This window comes from Vigna unguiculata, chromosome 1, assembly GCF_004118075.2.
Source record: "Vigna unguiculata cultivar IT97K-499-35 chromosome 1, ASM411807v1, whole genome shotgun sequence".
NCBI classification, from domain to species: domain Eukaryota; kingdom Viridiplantae; phylum Streptophyta; class Magnoliopsida; order Fabales; family Fabaceae; genus Vigna; species Vigna unguiculata.
In genome coordinates this window covers 36,847,148-36,857,992 of record NC_040279.1, presented here as the reverse complement: position 1 = coordinate 36,857,992, position 10,845 = coordinate 36,847,148, and the positions used below count along the sequence as shown (strand labels likewise).

Genomic DNA, 10,845 nt, shown 5'->3' with positions numbered 1-10,845 from the left:
CATTTATTTTAATAAAATAATCACAACTGAAAAAAATTGTTGATGGAAAACACGTTGTTGTTCTCGTGACATTTAAGGAAAGAAAAAGTAGTTAAGTGAACTTTCTTCTACAAATCATGCTTGAAATGAAATTTAAAGAAAGAAAAGCAAAATCGCTTTGAATTACCTGACTCTGTGATAATAGATAATAGATAACATCTCAATATTTATTTTCCACTTAACTAAAAAAAGTTTATTTAACTTTTAATTTTTCATTTAATCCTTACAATTACAATACTCTTTATTTTATTTCTTATACCTAAAATATCATGATTTAACTTTTTTATATATAATTTTAATCTCTTTTAGTTTTTGTAGTAACGAAATAGGATTAAATATTTAAAAACAGAAAGTAATTAAAATAGTATGTATAATTAAAATATACACACAACAAATGATAACTACAAAAATAAAAAATAAAACAAATAAATAATTAAACCTATATTAACTTATTTTCATATCCATAACTAAAAATCAAGCTTTTGATAACGTACTTAAAGGAGACAACCACGGATGTATACCTAGGAGGTGACATGGTCACTCTACATTTTTTAATTTTTGTATATATATATATATTAAAATTTATGAAAATTAAATCAGGTAGGTTTTTAATCTTTTAGGTAGATTTTTAATTTTTTTCCGGTTAATAAATAGTGAATTATAAAATAAATTATAATAAAAAATAAAAAACTTATTAAGACATTTGTTTTCTTTTTACATCTTGAGTTACTCTGTGTATTCATTATTCACTTTCTTTCACGTCTCTCTCTTGTTTGAAAAAATCGTCAATTATTTTGTTCTCATTATCACCAATTTTTATTTTATTTCTTTTTGTTTCTATATCTATTAAAGAAATAACATTTTTTACAAAGATTATCAAAATAAAATTACAAAATAAAAAGAAAGATAAATTTATTACACATAATATGATTATCTAAATTGAAAAAAAAAATAATTAAAGATTTTATTTATGATTTAATTATTGACTAATTCAATAATTTTGAAAGAACAAAAGATAATCTTTTATATGTTTTATATATAAGTGATTTATGTTATAGTTATAATTATAATAAAGTATAATCTCATTTTTTCTATTAATTACGATGATTAAATATATTATTTTAGATCATCAATTATTATTCAAGATCGACATGGAACACAACAATGGGCTTTCTATTACTCATTTGTTGATAATCATTTTTTGTTAAACATTTATTGAGTACATGAACTCCACACTACCTAATATTATTATTTGACAAAAGTTACAATTAACAATTTGAGACCATGATTTAAATGTTTTAGCTACATGACTACATGACCCAGAAAAAAATTTATCTAGTGTGTTAAGCGGATTGTAAATTTCTTATTAGGTAAAAATGAGTGAAATGAATGATATATTGATAAAAAGGTTTATAAACTCATTATTTTTTTATTTTAAAGTTTTGATATGAAATTGGTATTTTGATTTCTCGTATGAGCTTATTTGGGACTCAATGTTGAATCGTTCCAAACTACCTATAGAAAAACCTCATAATGGTATTAGAGACTATTATTTATCTTGGTGATAATCTGAATATATACTATCTAAAGTAGATAAGAATTCTAAAGTTTAAAAATTCCTAATATAAAAAGTTTTTCATTTCCAACAAATGTATCCCATTATATATATTCATGTTTGAGGGAGAGATGTTCCGATGTAGAGAAATTCAGACTTGACAAATTGATAAAAATAACTAAAATATTATGGGCTCACTCGCATGCCACCTTCCGCGTCATGTTGATTTATCATTAATTAAATTTGTTTTTGAGATGGTCTTTCATCAATTTTCAGTTTTGTTTGACATCTTTTATCACTTGAAATTTAATTTCTATTCTTGCTTTAGTTATATACATCTCCTATGAAATTTCAAACATACTTGTGTTGTGAAATTTGTATTGAAAAAGCCGCAACGAAATGGGTTTGTAACCAATCCAGCCTTCTGTCTTGTAGTGCAACTTCCTAGAACAGTTCCTTCAATATCGAATGGTTTCCCAAACGTTGCATAGGAGCATTTTAGTTTTAGAAAAATAAAGTGTTTTTAAATAATAAAATTCCTTTATAAAATTTTAAAGTTTCGTGATTAAAATAATAAAATTATCATTATTTTAAAATATTGTCATTGCTAAAATACAATTTCCAAAATTCTCTCATAGTTATAGAAAAAATATATATAAAACAAATGATTTCTTTAGCGAATCAACCCATAGGTCCACGAACTATAAATGTCATGCAGTACAGGTAAAAAATTAGGGGGCCTTTCGGGTAGACCATCCCAGTCTACTTTTACGGATTAAATGCGAGACAAATCAAAATCAAAGAGACCAATTCTTGAAAACTGTAACCACTTGAGTGAGAAAAGTTTAACTAAATGTGGACTTATATTAAGAATCTCATCTTTTATGACAGAATTATGAAGAGCACTTTAATATTTAAGAAACCAAATTAAGTGTTTCATTGCCGGAAATAAATAGTATCGATTAAAAAAATGCCACAGCTTTCACTCCCGTACTATATACAACACTAATACACACAACACATAATAAGGTACTGCACATTTTACCATAACTCTATTTATTATTTAAAAATTGCAAAACTAAATAATTACATTATTGCATTGGAAACAACGAGGTAAAACTGAGTTAGTAATAATAGTAATTTATGGGTGTAATTCACTATACATCTATTTACCACTACGCGGAGAATATTGTCGCAGAACAAACTAAGCAAAGCGGAAACGCCATTGGCGTCTCACAAGGTTGTTTCTGGTTCTGGCTTTAAAAAGTTATGATACTCCAGTTGAGTCATCTCCCCTCCTTGTACTGGATCAAATTGGCATCTATAGAAGCTGCATAAAACCAAATCAACTGCAATTCATTAAATCATCATACATATGCGTCCATCTTCTGCTGAGATACGAAAAGGTCAAATAAACAAGAATTTTAGAAACAAAGCATAACTATTGATAAATGAAACACATGAACAAAATTATAAGAGGAAGACCGGGTGTTTCAGCTATCTTCATAATTGAATTAGAGTTAAATTAAATTTGGCCGTCATTAGCTTTCATCATATATATCTTAGACAATAATGACAAACTAAGAATTCTCTAGTTCAAAACAATGTTATTTCTTCACATCAACTCAGTACTTCAGAGTCCGGGACTCTACTGAATAACATGATTAAGTCTAAGATAAACAGAATAGCTATCAACAAGTAAACAGTATTGTCATTTTCCAAAATCATACCTTCCATCCATGCCAAGAATTATGACTGTATTCTTTTCGTGACCAAATGCAACAATGTAGTGAGAGCCCTCTTGTAAGCGAAACTGAGCAACCGACCACTCAGAATTGAAATACTTGGGTAACACTCCTGCAAATGCAAAGCAAGACAAAATCAACAAGGCAAGTGGAATTGATCAACACGCTCTAGCTGAGATCATAAATTATATAAAATTTCCGAAACCACAACACACTTCATAGACAGTGTTCGGTCTAAATAAATATTATGAAAATGAGGAATAATTTTAACAAATTTGGGGGCAGACAGGTGGCCAATTAAACGGATGAACAACTGCTAAAACTACATTTACAACGAAAATATTTTAATGGTTAAACAGATCATAGCAAACGGGTAGTACTTTTGACGTAACAATTAAAATAAAACATCCTTGACCCCAAAAATATAGTTCATATGTTCTGAAAATTAACATTGAAAATAGGGTGAAAAAAGGATCACCAGGGGGAACATTGCCTTACCTTAGAAAGAAAAGCAAGGAGTGTGATTTTATAATATTCCATTCACGACAGATGTAAACAAATCACCCCAATTCCAAAATGCCACCTTTACTACCCAGACCAGAAATTGAATGGCAAATGTACCAGCCCTTACGTATAGGTTTCTGAGGCAGGAACTTTTGAAGCCAAAATTCAACTATATAAGGATTAAATATTGTCTTAATAAGTTTAAAAACTATTTTTGCTTTGAATCCAACTTTTCAGTGTCCCGAAAAATTTAGAGAAATACTCCTAAATGGATCAGTAAAAATCACTTATATTAGCAAAATCTGATATTCAACCTGTTCTGATTTGAATTTTACTGTAAAGAGAGAGGTGTGATATGATTTGATAGGGAAATATCTTATCAAATATTTTCTATTATTAAATATTGATTTTGTTCCTTATTATTGTAAGCAATCCTTTCAACAGAACATTTATATAAAATTAATGTCCCACCAATTTCATGTAAATATAGTTATTTTTCTTTTACCATTATTACATATGTTCACTGGAATTAATTTATCTCTAAAACATTTGCAGTAAATTTTACTTAAATTTTCAACCATTACATAAATGAAATCAATTTCACCAACACTAGAAAAGCAAGCATACAATCAATTATGAACTCTGACACCAATCATGAGGCTCTATCATCCATTAATATCTTCTTGTTTGAAAAACAACCATAATCAATGTTACCAATTCAACCGTCACCCGCACAACAAAATAGGATTACCCATAAAAAAAGGTAAAAATCATTTTAGAAGAAATTGCTAATTTCACAAGTACAACATATACGATATAAAATGAAAAGAAATACTCTCGTAAAGGAATTCACCTTTAAATTTGCTGAAGGAGCGAGATGAGTTAGATGGGGTAATGGCAGTATCTGAATTGGATGCATTTTGAGGCTTTTCTTCCTCGGAGAAGCTAGAATTAACCTTAAGGCTGAATACATGGACAGTACCCTTGTCACTTGAGACTGCAAGCCACCGAGCAGTAGAAGAGAATGCCAAACTATAGATCTCAGCAACATTTGCACCCCTTCTCACCTAAACGTGACACCCAAAAAATTTATAACCAAGACAACCACAATGTTTCAAATCATCACATACTAAAGCGTGAAAGCAGAGAAAATAAACTAATATAGACATTTACTACCTAACCTTATAACTTCACCAACCCATGCAAAAATTTATGAATTACACACAGTAACCCAATATCCCGATTTAATCACTCACTTTATTCTATACCAGCACAGTCTTTGGAAATTACTCGTTGTAGGGACCACAGTGGGAATCGTTCATTAAGTGAAGAGGTTAAATCATAAAGATTGTACAAGTTGAAAGACCGAAGGAGTAATTTAAAACAAAGACAATTGAGAGAGGAGAAAACCAACAAAACACCACATACTTCCTGAAGGATTGTGCCCTGAACCGTGTCGAAAATTCGAATCAGCGTGCCCTTGGAGCTGGCGGTGGCAATTAACTGCCCATCAAGCGTGAGAGCTAAACAAGCAATTTTGGAATCATGCGCTGATATGAACTTTGTCTTCTTCTGCGAGTAGTGCTCCACGCGAATCTGACCCTTCTGCAACCCAGGGCATGCGAGAACGAGCGAATCAGACAGTTGCGAAACCGCGCAGAGACCCTTAGGGTTGGGATAGGTCTCAATCTGGTGCAAGAGATTAAGGTCCAGGAAGTTGTAGACCAAAATCCTCTGCTCGACGGCGACGATAATCCGATCGCGGCGGAGGCGGACGCTGCGAACCGCGGCGCGAGGGGATAAATCACCGATGCAGCAGCCCTCGTGGTCGTCCCAGATCATGACCTTGTTGGGAGGGAAATGGGGCTGGGGTCCGCCGCCGACGAGGGCGATGATGTTGCATCGGAAGAGCATCTCGACGTGGCCGATTCCGCCGCCGTCAAACTCGCGGCGGAATTGCTCGCTGAAGGGGTTGCAATTGTAGATGCGGAAACCGTTGTCAGTGGCGGCGGAGAAGCAAGCCTGGTCCTGGTTGAAGGCGAGGTGGAGCAACGTCGGGGGCGCCGCTGGGGACAATCCCGGTGGCGAGGAGGCGGGGGAGAGGGATTGCTGTGGCGATTTATGTTGCGGAGGCATGAGGGATTCGAAGTCGAGTGTTTGGGACTGGTCGGGGAGGAAATTAGGGTTTGGATTTGAACTGGGGGAGGTGGTGGGATCAGGGTTTGGCCATGGAGGAGAAGCGCTTGCAGAAAGCGTAGCCATTGAAGAATGAAAGAAGAGAGTGATCGATTTGGTTCAAATCAAAGGATTCAAAAACTGAAATATTCTCAGCTTCCTTCTCCCGCTAAGCACGCAAGATTATCACTCACTGCTTTCAGTATTACTTACTTAAATTACAATTACTTGCTTAAATCACAATTACTAATTAGTTTTAATCTTGTACGTTAATAACGGAACCCGCTGAAACTGAAAGAGAGAAAATCTACTTGCAAAGATGGAAACCGGGTCGGGTCACCTGTTCCTATGGAACCCCTTACCAAAACTAAAAATAGGTTCAAGTATCCGATTCGGGTCAACCCACGTAAATCTGAAAAAAACAAAACACTCGCCGCTGCCGGGGATCGAACCCGGGTCACCCGCGTGACAGGCGGGAATACTCACCACTATACTACAACGACTCTATGTCTTTTTTATACTAATGTTTTATTTAAAACAATAAAAAGACCGCATAAAAAATTGAAAAAACCAGAGACGCCGTTGCCGGGGATCGAACCCGGGTCACCCGCGTGACAGGCGGGAATACTTACCACTATACTACAACGACCAGATGTCTATTTAAAGATTTTAAGAATTTAGTCCACTAATAATTAGTTTTTGTCACTTCCAAAACTGATCATATCGTCCTATAATTTTACAGATACGTGTATAAATTCAATGTACATTGTATTCGTATGTCGCCTAGAAAATAATTTTGAGCGTATTAGAATTTGGTGAATTTTATTTCATTTGCTCTAAGATTAAATTATTTACATTTCCTTAATAATTTCGAAAAACTAAAGTTATATTATTTAAAAGTAATTTTGTGTAATAAACAGGTTTAAGTAAGTTGAAAAATTGTATTATCTGACTATATATGTATAATTGGTCTGCCTAATGTCATCAACCTGAGATTTAGTTCATGGTATGTTTGTTTTAGCACGCAACATCTCTTATACACTACTACAATTGAACTTTTTTGCTAACTAAATGACAAATTTTATTTTATGGTATACTTGTAATGTAATGTTTGTTAAATAATTTAAGTAAATCATAATGCATATGCCAACTTTAATTTATATATTATACATCTAGCATACATATTTTATACTAACATGCTGTAATAATTAGTTTATTTTTATAAAACGGATAAAAATTACTAATTTTTTCTTTTATTCCATAATATATGTCGAATGGTGTCTGGTGACCAATAAATTATAAGAAATGATTCACAAATTATATTTTCCATGTTTTATTTCTAAATTATATAGTTGAAACTACATATATATAAATAGATAACTCTTATTCACATTACTTAAAAATTCATTTTACGTCTTTGATGTTTCCCTTCCATTTATTTACTATTTTAGGTAATGAAAATGTGAATATGCTAATTGTTTATTTCATGTCATTTGCGAGTGAGTAAAGTCACGAATTTGTGAAATAGGTTATAGAATGACCATGCCCTATTGGAATCAATTCGGAAAAGCTTAAAATAAATTCTATATGCTTTGGAAACGATTATGGATTTTATTGATTTCAAAATTTTAACTAAATACATTTTATTGTTTATTAATTTTAATGACAAGGGAAAAAGAGCTATGTTACATTTTAATCTATTAAAATATTTTTTATTTATTACATTGTTCACATTTATCTTCAATTCTCTTCACTTTCACCTTTAGAATCTTAAGAACAAAATCGTAAAAAAGTTTTAGGTTCCAAAATGAATAATATTCCGAGTTTGATGATTGACTCTACCATTATCATCTCAACGAACTTAAGTTCAAAACCATAATTATATTTTAATATTAAGGATATTTAAATTATTTTATAGTATTTATTTATATGAAAATTTATGCAAGTGTGATAATTAACGTGTAACAAGTAAATAGAAATATTAAACTAAAGTCTAATTTAGATGTTCGTATCAAATTAATCATTTAGTATTATTATATTACCTAGCAGAATTTCTTAGGAATGTTGATATGGAAAATCAAACTATTATTTCATCTTCTCATTAGTATACTTTTTTTTTTTGCTTTTTTTTTTTTTTGTTATTGTGAAGATATTACTCTTCTTGATGATTAACATGGTGGAGAAAATCATAATAAGAGGGTTTCTGATGCAACAAGAAACAAGAAAAAGTATATTGTGCTAGCGTGTATTTCTTAAGGTAACGGATTCCTATTGTACTGCATTTGAAAATAGTGTGCAAGATCTTAGCATCACCCTAGGTATAACCAAAGGCATAGATAACATAACTAGCAAACAATCCTTTTCTTTGTTGCAGCATTGAAGAAATCAATCACATTAAACCAAATAAGTGCAGAGACCCACATGTAGCTGCACAATTTATTAGAATCTCTGAGAAACTCCAAAACCCGTATTTAAGCTTCTTTAGTGTTTACCACTGGATTGTCTGCGACAATCATGGATATCAAAACTATTGACACGTTATGTTCTGACAAAACCATGAAAGGTGTCGCTTTTCTTTTCCCATATCCCTTTCACATATATTATACATGCGATGCTTCTATTCTGTTTTCCGAATTTTACTGTGTTTTTTTTGGCTATATCTCTAAGGAAGAAAAGCCCCACCAAGTCATTACACATTTAAAATCAAGTCCTTCTCATGGCTGTCCAAGGCATCGGTTCAAAAATGCACCTCCGAAGAATTTGAAGCAGGAGGTTATAAATGGTACATGCATCTTCTTTTGCCTTCAAAATCATCTCTTTCAAACAATAATGCACCAACCCAACATTATTACACATTCTGTTTTCTTATTTTAAGAATGAAATTTTAAGTTTAATTCAAAGTGTATAAAGCGAAGATTACATCTATTTATATACGATGATATGGTTTTATCGGTTTTTTTTGTATTTCGAGATCCATTTGAATTTAAATTTGTAAAAATGAGTTCTTTGAATTTTTTTTGCAAAATAGGGTCAAGTTGTTGGATGAACAACGACATTACAGGTAAAGTTGTTCTCTATCTTGTCGGGTTTTTTTTTTTTTTTAAATAAGCAAAATCGTATTATGGGAGGTCAGTTTCTATTCATGTCAGAAGTGAAGTGTCCTCGTACATGACGACTTCACTTTTTAATTTTTTATGTTGTAGTTTTATCTTATTTGTATTCACACAATAAATTTTGTATACTATTAACCGATAAAAATGATCTTTAGTATATGCTCAAACAATTACAATTAAAAGTTATTAAAGTCATCATATTTCATATATAAACAAATATAAAATTGCAACATTAAACAAAAAATTGAATAGTAAAATCATCAATCAAGAAACAACTTCACTTTTTACATATAACATAAACTGTTATGTATGAGGACAATTTTTTCCTATTTTGCGAAAAAAAAATATCGATGGAACCTATTTTACATATTTTTGTTCAAATGTACCTGGAATACAAAAAAGACGGTTTTATCTTTAGTCTGACTTATAATTCTCCGACACACTTTTTGTTCAAACGTGTTGCTCAAATGAACGTGCACGTAGGAGCCTGTCAATTTACCCAGATGGGAACAAAAAAGAGGGTGGTAAAGATCATGTTTCTATTGATCTGGTGCTGGTGGACACAAGCTCGCGGCCTCTTGACTGGGAGATCAATGCCATTGTAAATTTTTCTGCATATAATTTTATTGACGATGAATATCATATAACTCAAGGTACAGTTCAGCTGAGTGGTATTTCAATCTTTAATTTGTTTGGTGAAGTTTTTCAACATCTGAACTTCACAAGATGCTAACAAATTGAAAAACTCATGCAGATACAGATGTAAGGCGTTTCCATGTGCTGAAAACTGAGTGCGGTGTCGCAAAATTCATCGACAGAAGCACATTTTACGACTCTTCAAACGGATATCTGATGGACGATACATGCGTGTTCGGAGTCGAGGTTTTCGTTGTGAAGAGCACCAACAGAGGCGATTGTTTATCAATGTTTGAAGGACCTATCCCCTGTTCTTACACTTGGAAATTCACTAACTTTTCCTCTGCAAAATTAGACAAGTACGAGTCTGAAACATTTGTCGGGGGAAACTACAAATGGTATGGTACTACATAAAAATGATATATATTCAGAACATTACTTGAGACCAAATGTGTGTGTTGTTTGACAAATATGTTTTTGTTTTGTTTCTTTTATCCTAGGAAGCTGCTTCTGTACCCAAATGGAATCGTGGAGGGAAAGGGCAACAGCGTATCATTATTCTTAGTGTTGGATGTCTCAACTCTACCCGCCAACACTAAACTCGTTGTTGAGAACATCGTGCGTGCAAAGAACCAGAAAAGTGATGAGAGGCATCTTCAAACCAAAGGCGAGGCCATGTAAAAGTGCTTTTATATTTGTTTATGCAGATTCAGATGCAACCTAGTATTCCTTAAACTTGGTATTGTTTGTTCTTGCAGCTTGTCGTAAGTTCTCGAACTCCAATGCAGCATGGGGTTCCCGACAACTCGTGGCCTTAGCTAAACTTAAAGACCCAAATTCTGGGTTTTTGGTGGACGATACTTGTGTCTTTGAAACTGAATTCACGATTCTTGGCGTAATGATGCCCCGAACTGATTGATTTCAGAAACCCTCTGTATTGTTCATGAAGTAATTTGTTTTAATATCTCACTTGAAAAAGCTAAACCCATTGTAAGTGTTTAAAGGAATTTGTTTACGTGAAACTAGCATGCACACATACGCGATAAAGTCTCTGTACACATATTTTAAATATGAATAA

The 10,845-nt window shown here is 32.4% G+C and overlaps 2 protein-coding genes and 2 non-coding genes across 6 annotated transcripts; 1 reads left to right on the top strand and 3 right to left on the bottom strand.

The window, feature by feature from the left end:
• Positions 1-2,633: 2,633 nt before the first annotated feature.
• Positions 2,634-6,238, bottom strand: LOC114163767 (autophagy-related protein 18a-like). The gene is made up of 4 exons (XM_028048076.1): positions 5,272-6,238; positions 4,697-4,910; positions 3,325-3,451; positions 2,634-2,924 (listed from the first exon to the last, which is right to left on the bottom strand). The coding sequence occupies exons 1-4, from the start codon at positions 6,103-6,105 to the stop codon at positions 2,828-2,830; spliced, it is 1,272 nt and encodes a 423-aa protein (XP_027903877.1). The 5' UTR covers positions 6,106-6,238; the 3' UTR covers positions 2,634-2,827.
• A 211-nt stretch (positions 6,239-6,449) lies between these two features.
• On the bottom strand, positions 6,450-6,521 carry TRNAD-GUC. Its single transcript has one exon. It is a non-coding gene; the product is annotated as a tRNA-Asp (tRNA).
• A 74-nt stretch (positions 6,522-6,595) lies between these two features.
• TRNAD-GUC lies at positions 6,596-6,667 on the bottom strand. The gene has a single exon. It is a non-coding gene; the product is annotated as a tRNA-Asp (tRNA).
• Positions 6,668-8,461: 1,794 nt separating this feature from the next.
• On the top strand, positions 8,462-10,845 carry LOC114195958 (ubiquitin carboxyl-terminal hydrolase 12-like). Of its 3 annotated transcripts, none has more exons than XM_028086415.1 (7): positions 8,462-8,581; positions 8,686-8,800; positions 9,047-9,079; positions 9,615-9,784; positions 9,886-10,165; positions 10,268-10,434; positions 10,526-10,845. In XM_028086415.1, the coding sequence occupies exons 1-7, from the start codon at positions 8,533-8,535 to the stop codon at positions 10,684-10,686; spliced, it is 975 nt and encodes a 324-aa protein (XP_027942216.1). In that variant the 5' UTR covers positions 8,462-8,532; the 3' UTR covers positions 10,687-10,845. The 3 variants fall into 3 exon arrangements, with proteins under 3 accessions (XP_027942216.1, XP_027942231.1, XP_027942224.1); XM_028086430.1 differs by having other exon boundaries at positions 10,268-10,444; positions 10,526-10,641; XM_028086423.1 differs by lacking the exon at positions 9,047-9,079.